Consider the following 21,831-nt stretch of genomic DNA (forward strand, 5'->3'; position numbering starts at 1 on the left):
GAATTTGCAGAGGCATTCTTATAATTCTCGAATTTTTGCCCAGAGCAGTGCATGTAAACACCGACTTTGTGTTTAGGACTTGCCCAGTGAAGGCACTATGTCCATAGGGCATCCGAATCATGTCCCGATGTCCATGCATCATTTTGGAGACAAATAGGACATCCGCGAGACGGACAGTATCGGATATCCTACCAGGAATGTCCCAAGAATATCGGACATACGTGACATACACGTAAATATTTGGCCGCCAATTCAGGCTTTGTCTATGAGTGTCCTCGTATTTTCTCATATGTTCGAATTACAGACCGAAGCGGTCATGTCTGCAGCTCGTATGTACGCGTGTAACGTGCGTGCTCAGCCCGTTGCATGTCTCGTACAGCGTAATAAGCATTATGGTGAACACTTTGCAAAAGGCCCTGGCAAATGTCTGTAAAATCTATGCAGCATGCTCCCATGATGTCCCTCGCGGACATGCAAGGGATGTCCGCAGGACACGGAAAGTGCAGCCAAACGGTCATGCCAGAGACGTCCACAGGACGTATTCGACAAATCCCTAGGATATCCATGTCCTGGTAGTGGATGTTCATAGTATATCCATAGGACGTCATTGTTGTCACTGGGTGCTTCTAAGATGTGCGCGAACGCAATGCAATTAGCTAGGCCTTCATGACCGAATTATCAAGCTTCCGCAATCTCAGGTGCGATAAAACAGCGGCCTACCTTATAACTGTAGAGAATGAACAAAAGGTACAACAGTTGCCAGTTCATATAGCATTATTCATAATTTCGTAACTCGTGCTGTTGCACTGGCATATTACGTGATGACGAGGCTACAAATGAATGTGGCAAGATGCATGTGGAATATGCCGGACCATTAGATTCCAATAATACCTGGAAGATGCCAGCAGTCATAGAGGCATTGCGTAATCAATGAATACAGGAGGCATACGTGAATATATTGGCAAATATCTACAAAGATTCCACAGCTACCTTGGTTCTCCACAAGAAAAGTAGAAAGTTGCCTATCAAGAAAGAGGTGAAGCAAGGAGACACAATCCCTCCAAAGCTATTCACTGCATGCTTAGATGTATTCAAGCTCTTAGAATGGGAAGGCTTAGGAGTGAGGATCAACAGCTAATATCTCAGCAACCTTCGGTTTGCGGATGACATTGTCCTATTCAGCAACAATGGGGACGAATTACAACAAATGATTGAGGACCTTAATTGTGAAAGTGTAAGAGTGGGGTCGAATATTAATATGCGGAAGAAAAAGACAATGTTGAATAGCCTGGCAATGTGACAACAAGAATTTAGGATCGCCAGTCAGCCTCTAGAGTCTGTAAAGGAGTACGTTTATCTAGGTCAATTACTCACAGGGGACCCTGATCATGAGAAGGAATTTTATAGAAGAATAAAATTGGGTTGGAGCGCATACGGCAGGCATTACCAAATCTTGACTCGGAACTTACCACTGTCGTTGAAAAGAAAAGTGTACAATCATTGCATTCTACCGGTGCTAACATATGGGGCAGAAACTTGGAGGTTAACAAAGAAGCTCGAGAACAAGTTAAGGACCGCACAAAGAGTGATGGAATGAAAAATGTTAGGCATAACGTTAAGAGACTGGAAGAGAGCAGTGTGGATCAGAGAGCAAATGGGGATAGCCGATATTCTAATTGACATTAAGAGAAAAAAATGGAGCTGGGCAGGCCATGTAGCGTAGGATGGATAACCGGTGGACCATTAGAGTTACAGAATGGATATCAAGAGAAGGGAAGCGCAGTCGCAGACGGCAGAAAACTAGGTGGGTAATTGGATATCACAGGGAGAGGCCTTCGTCCTGCAGTGGACATAAATATAGGCTGAGGATAATGATGAAAACTAATTATGTAATTAGGCGGCTGCAAAAAAATCACCTGAGTACCTCCGAGCGACAGAAAACTAAATTACCTTAGTTCTGTCCAGCTATGTGGCATGATAGTTGGGAGACACCATGTATATGGAACAATCCTTATATTCACAGGAATCTTGGCCATGCAATCCCCCATAGTTGGTGTGAGCCACGCGTTCAGAGGACAACAACGGCGGTCTCGGCCAGCGGTTTTCTGGTTCCTTTCTTTCCGTCTTCCTCGCGCAAGCTTTATGCTGGCCGTAACAATCGACATGCACCAACTATCCCAACAAAATATCGTGTCAACAACAAACCAGACACTAAATTACTGTGTGGGGGGATACGAGTTGGCTATCAAAAATAGTGAATTGGCTAAATTACCAACTTTCTGCGTTGCTCCTAACGGCCAGGCACGTCTCTGTCCGGTGTTTCTAGATATTTGGGGAAATAAAAAAACGTGGGCAGCTTGTACTAGTGGTGCAAGGCTGGAGTAAACAGCGGAAATGGTGATTGACCTAGCTTCTTCCAGGATTTACTAGGCTTGGCTAGGTTTTGCTAGGAAATGCTAAGTGCTGCTAGGCATCATTCAGAATCGGCTCGCCGCCGACGCGCAGGTTTTCGCTTGGCCGTGTGACGCGCTTCAAGATGAGCGGCTTCTTCTTCGGGTGTCTGGATCTTTTTTAGTCGTCACATTTCAAGGCTACATGTACTCGTCACAGAGTCAACGAGAGTTCTGCCGCCGTCGCGGCGGCTCCGAGCTTTATCTCCCCGGTGACCTCACGGTCAAGCTGCGCCTCCACACTTGCCGGGGCGTGGCTGGTCGAAACCTGCCGAGCCGCAGCCAGAGGCGCCTTCTGCAGTCACGGACACCGCGCGCGTTCGGCGCGAACGCGGGGAAACGGGGAAACGAGGACGACGTCGGCAGCAGCTCTGTGCGTTGCCTCGTTGGTGCTGCTACAATTTGTTTCGCTCTCATTTTCTCTTTCCCTCTCCCGAGCATTGCGTGCGCCGCGCGCGTGCTCTCCTTCCCTCTCCTTAAAGTTTCATGTCAAGACAACATGTGCAGGGCACGGAGAGGAGGCGAAGCACACGCCGCTCCGTGAGGTGGTTGCTAGGCAATGCGTGGTGACGTCATCGCGAGGAGCAGTTTTAGATGCGAAGCATGTTATGGTCGGGGCTATGGCACTCCCTCCCTCCCTCCGCCGTGCGGCGTCCACACCCGCACTGAGCATGCGCATCCTCCTCCCCCTCCTCTCGGCATTCCTCCTCTCCTCTCCGGATTGCGCTACGAATGGCAACACCTGCGGCTCCGCGCGCGATAATGCCAAGCAGCATTACGTTAGAGGCGCGACGGTAGGCGCCCCAGGGGCACCAGCAACAGTCACGAACGCCGCGCGCGTTCGGTGCGAACGCGGGCAAAACGCCGACGGCGTCGACAACAGTTCTGCGCGTTGCTGGTGCTGCTGCATGTTCAAGTTTATACAGCTGATAAAACTACCTTGAGTCGACCCCATGGCTGCTTCGCATACTACTCATGATTCCTCTACGGAAAGATGGTGTGATTTTTTTTTTGTTCGCACTAAGCGGCGCAACCAAGAGCTTAAACAGCTCCGCTGTTAAAAAACCCCAGAAAGAAGAAGAAGTCGCAGTTTCGCCCGAAAGGCGAAGCATCGATTGTGATAGCAAACTAGTGGACAGCTATACGAAGTAAGGATAGTAGTATAAACTTGTAAACATAAGCATATTAACTAAATTAACAAGCATGGTGTCACGCGCGCACAAGAAAACATGAACGCATCTCGCTCGATTACCGCGGAAACTCGCTGTCAAAACGCTGTAGTGAGTAAGCGCGACAGCAGCAGCGAGCGAATTGACCGTCGTCCCTGCCGCTCGCATCAACGCGAACTAAGCCGCGAAAACAACGCAGGGAGGAAGGACTCTGCCCCCGCCGCAGATGGTTTTCAAGATACAGCCGCCCGGGTGGAAGTGCGCGTCGTAGTACGCGGCCTCCCCCCTGCCGGAAAATTGCATGCATTCATACATACTGATACTCTCTCGGGCATTCATACATCTAGCAAGCCACTGCATTGTCACACCTGCCGGATCTAGAGGGAGGGCCTTAGGGACCCGACTAGCGGGCTGCTGGTTTTAACTGTCTATTTAGAAATTCTCTACGTGTACTGAATGGTATACAAAGCCTTGTAATAAATTTCAATCATGCAAAGGTTGTACTCGACGTCTGGCCCCTTTATATTTGTTTGTATTTTTCTATACAATTCTTAGATATTGAAAGGCAAGGGTGGACGCCCTAAATTCGCTTTGTCTTTAGAGCGCAGCCCTTAGGCGCCCATTCCTGCGGCGAGCGTCGGCGTTGTCCCTCGTAACCGAGCGAATGAGCACAACGAAGGATGAAAGCGAACGCGGAGCGCAGCGGGAGATGAAAGACGGCGATAGCAAAGAGAGCGCGAGGAGGAAAGCGAAGGAGGAGTAGGGTATAGCGTGTAGTGCCGCGCAAGACGGACTCTGCGGTGACGATGGCTACGAGATGGCGCCAGAGTAGCGCGCATCGTCTGTATGGAAACAAAGGGCTGCATGAGCGGAGGTCTGTCTGTGACGGCTGCTGTAAATCGCGTCCACGAGTCACCCACGGGCTGCCTCTCGCGAAATCCCGATTAGCGAGGGAGTCTCGCCACACTTCGCTCCGTTTACAACGTGCCTCACGAGACAGATTGTCCGCGCCAGCCAATATATCGCGAAGTGAAAACACATAAAGAGCTCTGGTAAAATTTCGCATTAGGAAGTATGCCGTTCGGTAATCGTCGGTGAATTTTTTGGGCCCAAGATGGGACGTGCGCACACACACACGACTTTGTTCAGATCGTAACTCACTCTCTTTACGTTGATTTCCGATTCGCATCACGTATTTTAAATATCTGGGGCCGGATTCACAAAGCTTTTCGTTCTTGTAGTGCACGTTAAAGAAACCAAGGTGGTCAAATTTAATCCGGAGCCCTCCACTACGTTGTGCTTCATAATGAGAACTGGTTTTGGCACGTAAAACCCCTGGAAGAAGAAGAAGCTTTTCGTTCTTATGTGCTCTTTGCCATAGGTTGACTACTTTTGCTAATGATATGTTCGGGACCATGTTCGGCACCAAGATTGGCTGAAATTTTACTCTTAAGAATAATTCTAGCATAAGCAATTTTTTTTCGTGTCTGAATACGGGCCCTGATTTCCTGGCAGTGTATTCTGTAGACTACACCCGAAATAGTCAAGGTTTAACGTTAAAGAGGTACGCGTGGCAAATAGTTGGTTTCGGTTTAATTAAACTATACACATAATATTCCCTGGTATGCCATCGTATACACAACGGCCAGGAATCGCACCCGCCACGTAGTGTGGTGCTCGTGGTTAAATCATCACTGCAGCGAAGTTCACTCGGGGTGGCCGTCCTCGTCGCGGCCGGGCGCCTCCAGCGTGGACCGGCACAGTGCCTGTGTCCCGCTGACGACCACGGCGTCGCCCAGCACGTTCACCGCCGTGGACAGACGATTTCTGCGACGCAATGCACAGGAAACGCTTTTGCGAACGGAGTATGACCAGCCTCCGCAACATTCTCGAGGACATCGATACATTTTGCGTAGTGCACGATGAAGCGCGCTCCAGTGAAAACACGCGTGTTTTCGACACGCGCGTTTTGCCCTGTATAACACTCGGATCGCTGACCTCTCAAAGCATTGAGGTCGTGCTCTATGCAGGTTATCGACTCTCGTAGCCGCCGACTGAACCAATGCGGCCAACCTCAGGTTTTCTAAGGGGGCATGACGATGAGCGTCAGATTTTACTCATTCTGTGAGTCTTTCTGCACGTTATCATCATAAGCGTGGCGTTCGATTCGGCTCTATAAATGCTAGGTTTGCTAAAAGAAAGACGAGTGTTAGGTCAGGTAAAGTTGGTAAATTAAGCTTATTCGCGATATGGCTAATCCTGTCGGCAGAGGTGCATGGTTTGGTAAGACTAAAAAAATTAAACATTGGTTGCGCCCGGAAGTTTTGGCTCCAGCTGGTCATGTCCTCATCGAATCTGACGTCAGCTCGGGTTAACGTTTTCGGTAAAAAACACTGCAATTCATTCTCAAAAAAAAAAAAAAAAAAAAACAACCAAGGACTTCTAGCTAATTTCGCGAACTATTCCTACTGCAAAACGGTGCATGTAGGAGAAATACGCTGAAATTCATGACGTCACATTCACGTACCGGAGCTCAGGTCCCGTCGCGAAATTCAATAAAGGAAAGTTCACTAGTGTAAAGGAAACTACGGGACTTTCGTCACACTTGGTTGTCGTGCCGTGCGATGAGGAAAGGACGCAAGAAAAGCAGTCGAACTCATGATGAAAACAAAGCTACATTTATGAAAAGTACAAAAAAAAACTACAACTGCACAGAACGTTAAAGCACATGACATGACACACGTAAAAGACTAGAACAACTAAGGCTGCCGTGAGTCCGAGAAACAAACAGTTCGAAACAGTTCACGGTAGGGTGTACAGGAGATGAGAGGTTGCCGAAGTGAGGGGCGATGACGCAATGACGTAGAACAAGCGTCGATGTTGGAAAGTGAGGAGACGATGGCTCTTGACACACCGGGGACAACCGCTCAGCAGTCAACCTGCGTCCGAGCCGCAGTGCAGGAATGGTCAGCCTGCCCAGCGGACAGCTTTCGCGTGAGCCGCAGTGCTCGCGGCAAGGAGTAGCACAGCAGGCCACGCTCCGAGCTGCAGTACTCGGGCTGGCGAACGCCTTGGCCAAGGGACGGCTCCATGGAGCATTGATCGCCTGCGTCCGACACTTCGGCCCGCTGTCTTCCATCTGCCGATGACTAGGCGCCTATCTCGCCACGAAGCATTTCACTACGTGCTCGCCATACGTGGCCCAATCGTGGCACGACACATCTTTGGCATAACAGAGGGCCATCGCTGATTTATGCGATCACTCACATGTGTGGTCCAGTGACGAAAGAACCCGTGCGCACTTCGTCGTCGTCGGCATCGCTTTCTTTCATCCATCACAACTCGTAATCAACGATTTGCCGCCCCATGAATGAAAACAGTGATTTAAAGGAATTCGTTGGTAGTCTGAACTGAAGGAGTGTGCTGGTCTGGGCTGGTTGGTACATCATTAGTAAGGGAACAAACAGCAAATGCAAACGCAAACGCAACAAACAGTGTATGCAATGAAAGGGTCTGTACCGAGCCATTTAGCCCAGCACTGCAAAGAATGCGGCTGCAAACCTCTCTTTGAAGACTGCACAATAATAGATAGGTATAAAGATCAAAGAGCACGCGAGATTTGGGAAGCGTTTTGCATTCAATCGCACGGAAACTCCTGCGTCAGCGTACCCTCTCTTTCTCTACATAGCTGCGAGATTAACTACTTGTTAAAAAACATGATAACCTGCCATGACGACGCGCGTGATTAACTACTTGTTAAAATATGATAACCTGCCTTGACGACACGGTGATGTGATGCTTTTATTCCCTTCCCGGCGCAGAAACCGTGTTTTTCTGGCCTTCTGCGCTGAACCTGTGCTTTGTATATATTGCTTTCACAGCAATAAACCAGTCGTTGTTAGTTCAGCGCCTTGTCTGTCTACTCACTTCGTCGCGTCCTAGCGCTGTTTGTTCCCGTACTAAGTCTGAACTGAAATGTAGTGATGCTCTTTAGGGCCTCTCTAACCTCCCAAACGGCATTTTGTCTGTTTCAGATTACGGCGAGGTCTGCCTCATAGAACAACAGATATATGCACAGCCCGACCGGTATAGGCTCTCTATGGCTCGAAAAGTCAGGAGTACAAAACATGGACGCTGTATTGGGGGCGAGCTCCACCACTGGAAAAGCTGGCGCCACCGTTGGCGTGGTATAAGAGATCACGTGGGCTCAGCGGCCGCGTCGTCTGCTTCGGAAGCGCCGACGCGAGCTGAAAACAACACAGGTTTAGTCCCACCTGCGCTACGGTTCTTATTAAGTGGGGATGTTTCCCCGCTTCGGGTGCCCGCTAGACAGCACTTGAAATCACTATAATAGGTAGTGGCTGCCTTTGAAGCCGTCCGACATGGTAGGCTATCGCTCGGTACCGCAGTGCCGGACGCGTACGCTACGGTGTCAGCCTTCACACGTACCCGCAGGCCAAGAAGCTACGCGTAGCTTGGATTGCGGAACTTAGAACCGGCAAGCAGCCATCGGCTCGGGTGTGTAGCAAGCACTTCCGCGAGGAAGATTTCTGCTACGGCGTTGGGGCTGTGATGTCCGGTGAGTAACAGAAAGCGCGCACTGAGAATCTCGCCCGCGCGCCCTGCCCGGTTAATGTCATGAAGATTTGGTCTATGAACTTGTTGATTCGAGATACTGGCTAGTTCCCCAGAATGGAAAGGGAGCGGTAAGAAGCACATTCAAAAAAGGCATGGCATGCTCATGTTTGTGTTAGCACCAAACAGTTAATGATTAACTAAAAGCAGCAGCGGGAAATTCCTCGCTGAGAAGACCGATAAACATACAGTGCGACTCAACTTGAGAAATAACGATATTGAATTGTCCAAGACTTTAGAAAAAAAAAACGACGATTGAATCGTCATGATGGCAAATCACGAGTCGCCGTATAGCGTCGAAGTCCCTAGTTATAACAAAATTATTTTTGAACAGATCTGATAGCGTCCACGCAACAATGGTTGCTTGTGTACTGTCAAATGTTCATATTGTTACGTAGGAAGACGCAGACGAAAAGCTATATACAAGTATATTTACAAAGAAATGCGCCGCACTTGGCCAAGAAGCCACAGCCCGCAGTAGCCTCTAATCTTCGTCGTCGTCTTCACACTGCTCGCCTCTTCGTCAAGGCAAATACTGTTCCGTAGCAATATGCTGCGGCCTCAAGTTCACGGCACGGTGCAAAAACGCGCTCGCAGCGAAAGCGAAACATTGTGCGCGGACATGCATGCAAACGTGCAGTCGGTCGCTGCGAACCCGTGCGATCGCTGCATTGAGGCTTCGTTATGTTATGATCCATTTGGTTATACGGACAGCACACTATAAGAGCATATGTCACATCGGCTGCTCTCAACGAATGCCTACCTTTCACGCAAAAAGCCGGTTCGGGGGACTCCATCGCGTCGACCGCGCGCAATGGCCGTTCACTGTACGTATTCGGTAAAGAGATAGCGCCTGCAATTTATTCTGTACTTTCTTTTTGCCCAGGATTATTATATTGACAGTAAGAAACTTCCCTCGTTTGGACAGCTCTTACAGAAATGGCCAGAAGGGCTCCCGCGTTGTGTTTTTATTGGGCGCCGACCTAGGGTGTCGGAACAAAATGTTTTCCGTTCTGGTTTTAGTTTCGTTCCACTGAAGAAAGTTCCATTACGGTGCTGCTCCGAAACGGGAAAAAAAAAGATGTTCCATGACGGTTTATAACGGTTTTGGTTGGCATGCAAAAATGTCGGTTCATAACGGTTTTGGTTCTCATGCAAATAAGGAACGATAAAAACATAGTATTTATTTTTCTCAATAATTTGAGAATAGCTTTCTCAATATATTTCTCAAATATATTTCTCTCAATTTATTTGTCTATGCGCGCGCTAACCGTCTTGCGCGTGGTTTGATATGGTAGCGCGAATGTGATGCGGCTGACGACGAGGGCTTGCACTAGTCGTCTCGTCCTCCGTAAGGCCGTCCTTGCTTCGCGGTATTCAGGCTATTGTGAATTATGAGATCATGCTCAATGCCTTAAGTCAAGGCACTTAGGATGATCTCAGAAGCAGCACGTCATCGAGTGTACCCACCGAAATGCGAGACCGCTGTTTTCTGATAAAACGAACTTAAACGAACGCTAAAGCTTCGGTAACAAAGCGTTGTGCCCGTAGAAAACGATACGATGAGCTCTTCGGCGCGCAAGCCCTGGGTTTTGCTACTATCTCGATCTGATCGTGTACCGAGCGGCAGGCTTAGATTCGTGGAGCGCTCGACCGGCTATTGCTCGCACTATCGCTGCCTGAGATACGTACTTTTGCAGACCCCTGAGATAAGCGCTAATTCTCACGTTGCCTGACGTTGGTTGCTGCGGATTGCCGACTCTCCCCTTGAACTGAAAACCGCTCAAAAATATTTAGGTTCACTCCGGAACAAAATAATAAATAACGTGTCGGTTACGTTTTCGTTCCGTTCAAAAATATCGTTCTTTTTCGTTTTATTGCGGTAACAATTATATGGACACTCCAAGCGCATTTCTGCCGTCGTAGTAGTCGCCGTCGTCGCCGTGAGGTTCTGTATAAACGGCGATAAAATCATCGCCGTACGCTGTGTGTGCGAGTGAAAGCGTACGAGGGGAGCCGGTAATCGCGGCTCAATTTAGCGAACGCGAGGGAGGAAGGCAGGCCGGAAGCGCGCGGTTGTCTTTCGCGCGCGCGAGGCACGGAAACGCAAGCGCCGACCTCTCTGTCCCGACCGACCGCCTTACCCTCTACCCTTAAGTCTACCCTTGCTTTCGAGCCGTCTATATTAAAACTTTGCTTAATCTGAGCAAAACATATGTCAAAGTATAGTTGAGGTGGTGTGTTTCGTTCCATGTGTTTCGCCAATTTAAACATTCATTTTATTACAACAATATCTATACAGCAGTGTCTATAATTGTATACCTTTATTAGAGTACTGACAAGAGCGATTTCGCCCTGCTTTGGGTAGTCTTAGAATGTCACAAGCCTGGCAGGCGGTAACGTACATGACCCAGTCCGTGTGGAGCAGCATGCCGACGCCGTCGAGCGGGATGCCGAGAGAGATCATGAGGTACACCAGCACCACGCGGCTGGCCTGGGGTGTGGGACTAGTGCTCAGGGTGGCCAGGCTGCACACCAACCTGTTGAGCGCAGTCAGTATTACGCTGGGACAAAAACATTGGTCTCCAATCCACGCTGCAAAGGTGGTTGGACAGCGAAGCCGTAAATGACTAGAACGATTAATCATTGCGACGTAGCTTGAAATTATTCACATGGCGACATGCACGTTGCCTAATTATTAGCCTAAGACGTTTTAACGGCCTGCGACTTGGCTTGCGCCGCTACTTCGTGCACCTACAAAGAGTGGACAGGGGAGAATAGAAATGCATTTAATCACACTTTCGCCGCGCCTCGTATGCATGCTGCTCTTCAAGAGTCCTCACTATACGTGGCCTTCCCATAGCACTGTCACAACACAAATAATTTGCTAGGCAGGTTCTTTTACATGCGAAAGTGTAGTTACGTCACTCCCTGTTTGGTATGCTAGAGTTGCCGTTGCCTGGCAACTGCAGCTTATGCAACCGTAATCTTTACCTGGAAACGCATGCGTCGAACGCTATGCGCGAAGGCGAGCATTCTGGTTCTTTTTTTTTTTTTCTTTCCCGAAAGGCTGGTGATGATGATGATCTATTGGCATCCCCTTTGAAACGGCGCTGGGACAAATTGTCACATAGCCTGCTTGAGTTACTCAGATAAGCTATCAATGCCATTCTTTCTAGCATTCTTGTATACATCTCTTTAATCTTCTCTATCTACATTGTACCGCTGCATATGTCTGTAATGGATCCGGTCGTATCAGTCTCTTTCCTTCTTTTTTTCCACCAATACTCTAAACGTCTCTTGTTTATCTCGGCTGCTGACCGGGTGATACTTCCGTGTGCTTTAAATCCAAGCGCTTCTGGAAGTTGTACGTTACGTATTGGTCTCACTGGGTGAATCCCTTCGCATTCCATTAGGATGTGTTGAGTGGTCTCCGGATCATTGCTGTAGCATACACATGCCTCATCTAATTGCGAATATGTGCTCCGGTATGTTATTGTCTGTAGGCAATCAGCTCGAGCCTCAAATAGCAAGGCACTTCCCTTCGTGTTATCGTACAGATTTTCCCTTTTAATTTCTTTTTAAATGCAAAGCATTTCTTGACGAACATTTGCTACTTTGGCCGTATCTATCTAGCCGCCTACGTCTTTGTGCTCTCGTGGTCGTTTCGTTAACTTGGTATGTGCCAAAATTGGCATGCTATGACAAGAGTATATGACGAACATAAATGATATGTCATGACATGAATGTGATATGCGTGTCATGTAGGTCATGAAACGGCCGCCTACGTCTTGGTGCTCTCATGGTCGTTTCGTTAACTTGGTAGGTACCAAATTGGCATAGTATGACAGGAGTGTATGACGAACATAAGTGATAGGTCATGACATAAATGTCATGACATGCATGTCATGTAGGTCATGACAGTGACTCAGCGAAAATCATTAACACTCAAAAACCAATGGAATGGGTTCGGGTGTGGTACTAAGTGAAGGAAAAGGTTGAGGGTCGAAGTCATAGTCATGAGCATGACTAAGGCTTTCGCGTTAAGGTCTCTTAGGTGTAGCTAAAGGGATTCCTGAGGACTCATGACATGAATGTCATGACATGCGTGTCATGTCGGTCATGAAAGAGCCGCCTACGTCTTGGTACTCTCATGCTCGTTTAGTTAACTTGGTAGGCTCCCCGCACACTACTTCGCATAACATCGATTCCCACAGGGCGTGGGATCTGCCGGCTTTTTTTCTCATTCTTGTAAATCTCCATGGTCTTTTTCGTTTCCATTCTTTGAATCCAATTCGCTGTCTCTGTTTCTTTAACATTCTTTCTAATGACTCCTGGTTGTCTATCTACACTTTCAATTACCTTGTACTTGGTTGACAATTTCCTTGACCTCGACCTCTTCCTCCATTCTGCGTGCACGCGGTTTAGGTACAGATACGTGTGCCCTTTAGCCGCCCATTTATTCGATTCATGTTCCTGAGCCTTTCTTCAAAACTAATTTTGCTCTGCGCTTCTCTGAATTCAAACGAGGCCGAACCCATGTCCGTTGGCACTGCATCAACTGTGGTTCGGCCGCTGGCTCCCAAAGCCGCTTACAACTGTTGTGTTGTAAGTGGAATTATTTTTTAATACAATTTGGGCACATGCTCGCTTGATTGTAATAATGAGCTTGACTGCGTGCATGAAAACGGAAAAAGAATCCACTGCGCACAAGCACGAATGCACGAATGGCATGGCTGGACAGGAGAGGAACGCGGAGCGCGAGCTTCGGTCGGGCGGTGCGTCTGATAACGCCCGCGACAAAAAATTGAAAAAAGAGCGCGCCACGGACAGCTAAAGAAATAAAAAAATGTCTCAGTTTCGCCCGAAAGACGAAGCATCGATTGCGATAGCAAATTAGTAAAGAGCTATTCGGAGTAGGGATAGTAGTTTTATCGGCTGCATAAACTTGGACACATTGGCTTACTAACTGAATTAACAATCATAGTGTCAGCGCGCACAAACGAAACATGAATAGATCACACTGAATGACCGCAGCCAACGACTGTCAAAACGCTGGCAGCAAGCGCAGGTTCGCGCGGTGTATCGCTTCAACGGAAACTGAGCGGCGAATGCACAGCGCATACAAAGGTTAGAGCCGTGTGGAGATAAGAGATGGTGCGGGCGACCGGCACCGCCGGGCAAAGGGTAGCGGAGAAGTTGGCAGAGGAGAAGCTGCCCCCCCCCTCCCCCCCTCTTCCCGTTTCTTGCTTTCGCGTGGGAGATTGAGTGGCAAGATACGCCTTTGGTGCGGGAGCACAGCGCCGCTCCGCCTCCCTCCCTCCCATACCCCCACGGCCTTTCGCGCGACGGTCACGTTTGCTTTCCGCCGTGCGTTCGCCCTTCGTGATAGCGCGCGCCCCCGCGCGCTTTCGCTCGCGCATACGGCGCTCGGCGACGATTTTATCGCCTTTGGAATCTATACGGAACCTCACAGCGACGGCGACGACGACGGCAGAAATCCGGTTGAAGTGTCCATATAATTGCTATCGCATTAAAAAAAGCATTGCGCGAGGCATGAGGGGAGGGAGAGGAAAGTCAATAGGGAAAGGAGAAACGAGCGGAACAACGTTATCATAAAAAAGGAAGAAAAAAAGTGCTATAGCGAAAGGGGAAAGGTAAAAAAATCGTGCCGCTTTTCTTTTTTCGCCACCGTAGTACAGTCATCCAACCGCTAGGGCCTAACTGAAGTGCGCCTTGGCGCTAGCGTCGACTGAGCGTCTGCTATTGGAGAACCAATGGGAGGTATACGAAGATTCACTCCCCTGATAGAGGCGCTGCCCAGGTCATACGCTTTTGCAGCTGGATCGGCGCTGGCAGAGCGGGCGCAGGCCACTGCGGCTGTTGACAAACCACGTGCAGCGTTTACGCCCCAGTTGAAGGAGACAGAGGAGACAGAACCTGGAAACTCTGACTGCCGACAAGCGACAACGCCCACCGAAGACGGCAATACTGGTCCCGACGGTTCAGCACCAAGTTTCACAGCGGAAGAGAACGTTTCAACCCCGGATTCATCGTTGCAGTCTAGTGTGAACCAGGATTTTTCAGGTGATGCGGAGAGTACAGACGTCGCAGCGACTAAACACGAGAACAGGCCGCGGGGCTTCCTACTCGGAAGCCGCTGCTATGCCACGCGAAGGCCCAGACGCGAAACAAACCCGCGGGCCTGCTGGACGCGGACATGGATAATATGAAAAGACAGCCCCCCGCTGAAGCGCCTCGCGTGCAGGCGGGCCCGACGACACTGAGCCCCATGTGCCTCGTTGCGCAATGCCAGGACCCAAGTCTACGCAACCCCGTGAGGCAGGTTTCCGACCTTCTGCGACTGAGCGTCGACATGTTGGTTGATAAACAGGACTTGAAACGACATCTTCTTTCAACGTCTTCGAGTGCCGATGACTCGGCGTTTCAAGTAAGCAGCCGGCGACTAAGCAGTCGCGCGCCGCGGGCCCATCTGGGTCCGATACCTCGGCGCTGTAGCGGACGTTCTCTGTCCCGTCGCCTGTCGACAGGGTTGTAAATTTTGCTTTGGCTTTCACCCAAATTTTCTTCGTGTTTGGACATGGTTAATATACTTAAATTTGCAAGGTGTTACAAAACCCGACAAACGGAAGTGATTCACTTTGCCAGAGAAGAGTGTTGATTTATTGTTCCTTCACGAAGTGAATTTTTTCTCGCCATCTGATGTCACGGATTTTCAGAAGCGCTTTAATTTCACGATTTTTTTTTCTTTGGCATCTTCGCGTAAATGCGGGGTTGGTGTAGTCATTCTGCATCCCGCCCACTTTTCAGCGGTGTTCACCACGGTTGACTGTGACGGTCGCGTCCTAGGCAGCGATTTTGTAGCGATGCATAATGGCTTATTCTACTCTAGTCTTGTCATCCACGGCTCACGGCCGGGTGATCCCGTTGATAACGCGAGCGGACCGTCGCTCCGACCACTGACAAAGCGCGAAAAGGCATTACCGGAAAGGCATCGCTATAAAATACCGGCCCTAGTCTTAAGTTGCTCAGTTGGGGGGTTTGCGCATGCGCGTGGTGTGTGTGTGTGTACGCCCCTACGCGGAAAAGATATGCGAACACTTTCCTTCTCTCGCTGAGGCCTTATCTGTTGGATGATTGTGCTATCATTCTCTGCGGCGATTTCAACTGCGTTATAGAGATAGTGTGAGGGATGTTCAGGGCCCAGGTCGAGGCAGGCCGGTGGACAACGCGCGTCAGCTGTCCTATATACTTGATGACTTTAAAGTACATTATGCATGGGTTCTTAAGAATGGGGTAATGTGTGTTGCACCTTGGAAGCGAGGAAGATCCGCAACGAGACTAGGTAGATTTTACGAGAGTGAGGATTAAATACGAGTACATGCCGTAGCAGCGGTCACAATTGGTTCCTTTCCTGCAGACGCGGGTCACATTTCGAATCATTACCCTATAATGCTTTCTATACGAGCCTGCCAGACCCCCGTTTTGAAGGCGAGCGTCACTGGATGTTAGATCGGGCAGTACTTATGGACCTAGAAGCCAAGGTATTTCTAGTACACTGGCAAACAGTAACGACCCCGCTCTGGAGTGCCAGTGGGACTGACTTAAAACCAGTGTGGCAACATTGGGCTAGAGAAGCAGGCCGGAATATCAAAGTAAGGCTTGCATGCGAGCTAAATGAAACTCCTAGAAGAATCAGGATAGTAAACGCTGGTGTTCCCTTGACCCCAACCACAAGAGAATTTCGAGAAACACTGCGGGCTAGGTATGATCGTCTCTGACTGAGATCAACTCGGAAAGGTAATTCGTACGAGCAGAATATACTTCGAGACGGACCCTGCAGAAGTCACACGGTTGTTGAGACCGCGGCACTCACTAGACGAAACAGGTAGATTCATGACATCCGTTTTCCTAACGGATGGTTCCGTCTCTGAAAACGCATCTGACATCAAGAGAGTATTCTTCGATTACTTTTTAAACCTCTTTTCAGAAAGCCACACACCTGACCCAGGCTTACTAGGAAGGACGTTAAAACTTTCTGTCCGAAGGTTCCGCAGTTGCCATTTTCTGTTAGCGAAGACCTCCTAATGCCCACTACACTTGCAGAAGTGCATTCTGTGCTAGGAGCGATGAAAGTAGGGTCCGGTCCCGATGGTTCAGGAACCGAATTCAACAAAGCATTTCGGCGCGAGTTAGGCCCAGGTTTGGTCGCGACACTGAACAAAAATTTGAATACTAAAGTGCTCCCTAAGTCATAGGGCAGGCTCATTCTACTTCCCAAAGACGTTAAAGATCGCCGCCAACCTGCGTCTTGGCGTGCGATCAAGGTGTTGAACTCGCATCACAAAATATTCGCCACAGTATTAGTAAAGAGGCTGAAGCAATACTGGCCCGATGTAATTTGCTGTAGGCAAACCGTTTGGTTGTCGGCAGGAACATCTTCAGTACGTTGTCGCTAACCCACGATCTTTTAGCTTATACTGAACATACGAAGGCGCCAGGTTTGTTCGTGTCATTGGACCAAGAGCACGCCTTTGACAGTCAGTTGGTGTACTGCGCATCTATGGCTTTGAACCAGAAGTTGTCGATTTGTTCCGGGGAATATACCGGGACATGTCGAGCACCTTGGTCTTAAACGGAGTGGCAAAGGGTACGATAATATATAAGTAGGGGCGTCCGACAGGAATGCGCATTAAGCCCGATGCTTTTTTTCCTGTGCATAGACCTCTTTATTCGATCGATATGCGCTGATTCGAAAGTACGCGGCCTTCCGTTCGCGGGCAAATCGGCGATATCAGCGTATGCCCAAAGAGCAATATGGTATGCTGATAACGTGACCGTGTTTATCAGAGACCCAGACAGTTTGCTTCAAGTGTTGAGGCGCTTCGACGAGTATGGAAGCATATCGGGGGCGAAGCTGAACATGGCGAAAAGCTCTTGGCGACCAGCTTAAACCGAGCATGCCACACAACCTTAAAATAGTATAGAAAGGTTAATCTTCTGGGAGTTGAGTTTGATCGATCTGGCGTCGCACCGAATGTATGGGAACCGCTCGTCCAAGAGGTTAAGAATGCTACTCAGAGGGCAAGACTCTGCAATTTCTCATTTGCAGAGAAAGCCTATCATGTTAAGTGTATTTTTCTGGCGCATTTCTTTTATGTTGCTCGTGTCGCACTTCCTCCGAGACCAGTGCTGCAGGCCCTCAGCCACGCCGTTTTCTCTTTCTTCTGGGGTGGCGGCACAGAGCGTCTGCAGAGGGACGCCCTACCAAGGCGCCTCGGGGGCTTCAGCTTGCCCTGTATCGAAACGATGGCGCTACTGCTTGTCCTTAAGACACTAATGACAATCCTAGATGACGTAGGAGCAGCCGCAAGGCTACTCGCCATGTATTTCCTAGGCCCACTTCGGAGGGTATCGACCCCGAGGTGGAGCGAAGAAATGTAGCGCCCGCGCGGCTTTGCGAAATGCTTGTATCCGCCCGGTCCACCTTGAATAGCCCGCCACCGACGTCTCCATGGTTGGAATTAACGTCGACTAGGTTCCCCTAGAATGTAGCGGACATGCAGTGGGAAAGGGCATGGAGAATCCTGCCTACACTAGACCGCCTACAGCGCTGGGGTCCAGCCCGCGAGGTGCCCCAACTGTGGAAACGGAGACTGCGGTACATGCTGTCGCAAGTTGTGTGGTAGCCACGACCTTCTGACGTCTCGTGCATCGATGCATGCTAAGTATAGGCGTTCCCAGTATTACACTAGGGGCCGGTGTCCGCGAGGCGTCTTCGGAAGGCTCGTCCTCGCCGCCGGGGAATATGTCCTTTGGCGAAACCGTTGCAGGGCGGTTGGCCCCCGCAGGGGCGTCTGCGCAAGCAGGCGTTTGGTGAGTTGCGCCACCACGTACCCGAGCACACGAGGGTTGGACCCTCCCGCGTCTAACCGTGCGCGGCTTAGCCGTGTCCGGGGAAAAGGGGATCCTGGGGGTTGAGCCAACGCTGAGTGTTTGGACCTTTAAGGCCCCTCAGCAGAGGCAACACACCCCTTTGGCCTCGGCTTCACGTAGACGGCACCCCCGGACTGACCCACCCGGGGGAAATCGGTAGTTGCCTTTTCCTGTCTCTCTCTCCCTCCAACCTTCGTCTTTCTCTCTCACTTTCCATCTCTCCTGTTTTCTACTCTCTTCTATATTACTTCCAATCTTCTTGGCAGCGAGGGTTAACCTTGTGTGGGTAGCCAACCTTGGATATTCCATATTTGGTTATAGTGGTGGCGTACAGTTGGCGTTTGCAGGACCTGTCCTTTACAGATTCTGCAGCGTCCCCTTGTTGGGCTCCATGGTGGGTGGCTGGCGCCACCGCCGAAACAAATTCCGCATACATGGATAGTTCCTTTCCCGCACTTCCTGATCGCCGCCAGAAACGGGCGCGCACCGAAGCATTCCAATTTTTTGGCCAAAAAACTGAAATTTTTCCGCGCTTTCACGTTATTCATAGTGAGAAGCCAGACAAGAGCGTAAGAGTTGCATCACCCTTTCTCGTTGCGAAATGTTTGACCGAGACCATAGGACCAGGCTACAAGGCTACAAAGTTGGCAAGTGGAGATCTCCTGCTGGAACTCCGCGACAAAAAACAACATGACAAGTTACATACCCTAGTGTCTTTTGGCGAAATACCAATAACAGTGACCCCGCACCGCACGATGAACACCACTCGTGGTGTCGTCTCAGATGACGATCTCATGGACCTAACCGAAGCTGAACTTCTAGAAGGCTGGAAAGATGAAAATGTGATCAATGTAAAACGAATTAAGATGAGGCGAGATGGCAAAGAGATCCAAACGAAACACATTATTCTCACATTCGGTACAAGTGTTCTGCCCGAGACCATAGAGACAGGATACATCAAGATCAAAGTCAGGCCCTACATTCCGAATCCTCTCCGTTGCTTTAAGTGTCAAAGATTTGGCCACAGTTCGCAGAACTGCCGTGGCCGCCTCACCTGTGCGAAATGTGCCCACGAACATGTATCCGAATCCTGCGAAAACAAACTGCAATGTGTCAACTGCGACGGCGAGCATGCCGCCTACTCGCGGTCCTGCCCGTCGTGGAAAAAAGAGAAAGAAATTGTCACAATCAAAGTCAAAGAAAATATATCGTTCAAAGAGGCACGAAGGCGGGTGTCATACCTGCCAAAGAACACCTTTGCCGAAGTGGCGCGTCAGGGGGCAGCGTCGCAACGGCTTCCGGCGGCTGTCCGGCCCACACACAGTGAGCCGGCAGTGACGCCATCTGCCCCCTCGGCGGCTGCAGCTAGCGCTGCTCCGCCAACTCACAAGAAGGGGCCATCGACCTCCGCGCTGGTGGCCTCCAGGGCCTCGTCCCTCGAGGCGAGGCCTTCTCGTCAAACCAACCGCTCGCAAGAGCGCGTGTCCAGCGCCTCGCAAGAGGCTATGGACACAACAACCAGCCAAACGGCGCCACTTGCGCCTAAGGAGCCGCGAGAATCTCGCGATCGCTCCAAAAAAGAGAAAGCCCGCATCACAGGGCCCGACAAGGGCTCTGTAAGTTAAGTTAGTCTCTTAAACGCACAGCACAAAACACTTTCAACATGAATACACAAATAATACATTGGAACGTCAGAGGACTCCTACACAGCCTCGATGACGTTAAAGAAATCCTACACAAGTTTAATCCTAAGGTGCTGTGTGTTCAAGAGACACACCTTAAATCTACACAATGCAACTTTCTCCGGCAATACGCCATTTTCAGGAAAGACCGAGACGACGCTCTTGCGTCGTCCGGTGGTGTAGCAATAGTTGTAGACAAGTCCGTAGCTTGTCAACATGTACCCCTTCAGACGGCCCTTGAGGCAGTGTCAATTCGGGCAATTCTTTTCAATAAATTGGTCACAGTATGTTCTATATACATACCCCCAAATTATATTCTAGGAAAAACTGAATTTCATAACCTCATTGACCAGCTTCCCGAACCTTACATTCTCGTGGGAGATTTTAATGCTCACAACACGTTGTGGGGAGACTCGCGATGCGACGCGAGAGGTCGACTCATCGAAAATTTCCTTCTGACCTCTGGTTCCTGCCTTTTTAATAAGAATAAGCCGACCTACTATAACGCCCAACATGATTCGTACTCATCAATAGATCTAGCAATTGGATCTGCTTCTCTTATGCCTGACCTTGAATGGAATGTCATTAACAATCCTTTTGGAAGTGACCACTTCCCTGTAATTTTAAACTTAATAACGCAGCACGATAACCCTCCCAATATTCCTCGATGGAAATTATCATCGGCTGACTGGGAGCATTTTAAAGATTTAACTTATTTACCACGAGATTTTATAAACAATTTTAGTATCGACGATGCTGTTGCATATTTTACTGCTTTTATTATCAATGCTGCTGAAAAGTGTATCCCACAAACGAATGGTTGCTCACTTAAAAGACGTGTCCCCTGGTGGAACGAAGACTGCAGAGAGGCGCGAAATAGACAGAATAAGGCATGGAGCATATTGCGTAGATCGCCAAGTACAGAAAATCTAATTGAATTCAAACGCATTAAATCACAGGGAAGACGGACACGACGTCAGGCAAAGAGAGAAAGCTGGGTGAGGTTTCTATCGTGTATAAATTCATACACACAGGAGGCAAAAGTGTGGAATGGCTTAAGAAAGCTAAAAGGTCACCAAATCCATCCGTTGCCTCTGGTGAATGACCAAGGGAATACCTTGCAGGACCAGGCAGACTGTCTTGGAGAGCACTTTGAGCGTGTTTCAAGCTCAATCCACTATTTGCAACCCTTTCTCAAATATAAACAGAGAGAAGAATGTAAGCCATTCGTACGCAAATGTCGACAGAAGGAACCGCATAACCTTCCTTTCACTATTGCCGAGTTGAGAGCTGCCTTGATCGCATGTAAGAGCTCTGCACCGGGACCCGACAGAGTCATGTATGACATGATTAAGAACGTACACCCTGATACACAACTGACACTACTCGCACTTTTCAACACTATTTGGGCTGCCGGATACCTTCCGTCCGCATGGAAAGAAGCGACTGTGGTCCCTGTATTGAAGCAAGGTAAAGATCCTTCCTCGGCGGCAAGTTACCGTCCCATAGCTCTCACAAGTTGCGTATGTAAGCTATTTGAAAAAATGGTTAATCGACGACTCATACATTTCCTTGAACTCAACAAAATGCTTGATCCCTATCAGTGTGGCTTTAGAGAAGGGCGATCCACAACTGATCACCTTGTGCGCATTGAAGGAAATATCCGGGACGCATTTGTGCATAAACAGTTTTTCTTATCGGTATTCCTCGATATGGAGAAGGCGTACGACACAACATGGCGTTACGGAATCCTGAGAGACCTGTCGCGAATGGGCATCCATGGCAATATGCTAAGCCTAATAGAAAGCTATTTGACTAATCGTACCTTCCGTGTCAGAATCGGCAATGTATTGTCACGTCCATTTATACAGGAAACTGGTGTACCCCAAGGAGGGGTGCTTAGCTGCACACTGTTTATCGTGAAGATGAACACACTTC

At 49.3% G+C, this 21,831-nt stretch overlaps 1 protein-coding gene across 1 annotated transcript in view; it reads right to left on the reverse strand.

The window, feature by feature from the left end:
• Positions 1–5,325: 5,325 nt before the first annotated feature.
• The window catches only part of LOC119432846 (excitatory amino acid transporter 4-like), a 37,692-nt gene continuing 21,186 nt past the window's right edge, over positions 5,326–21,831 (reverse strand). The window contains exons 6-7 of the mRNA XM_049658416.1: positions 10,660–10,794; positions 5,326–5,446 (exon numbers count right to left, since the gene is read on the reverse strand). Coding sequence (XP_049514373.1) covers positions 5,326–5,446; positions 10,660–10,794 — 256 coding nt within the window. The remainder of the gene's footprint in view (positions 5,447–10,659; positions 10,795–21,831) is intronic.

Source organism: Dermacentor silvarum, chromosome 11, assembly GCF_013339745.2.
Source record: "Dermacentor silvarum isolate Dsil-2018 chromosome 11, BIME_Dsil_1.4, whole genome shotgun sequence".
Taxonomy (NCBI): domain Eukaryota; kingdom Metazoa; phylum Arthropoda; class Arachnida; order Ixodida; family Ixodidae; genus Dermacentor; species Dermacentor silvarum.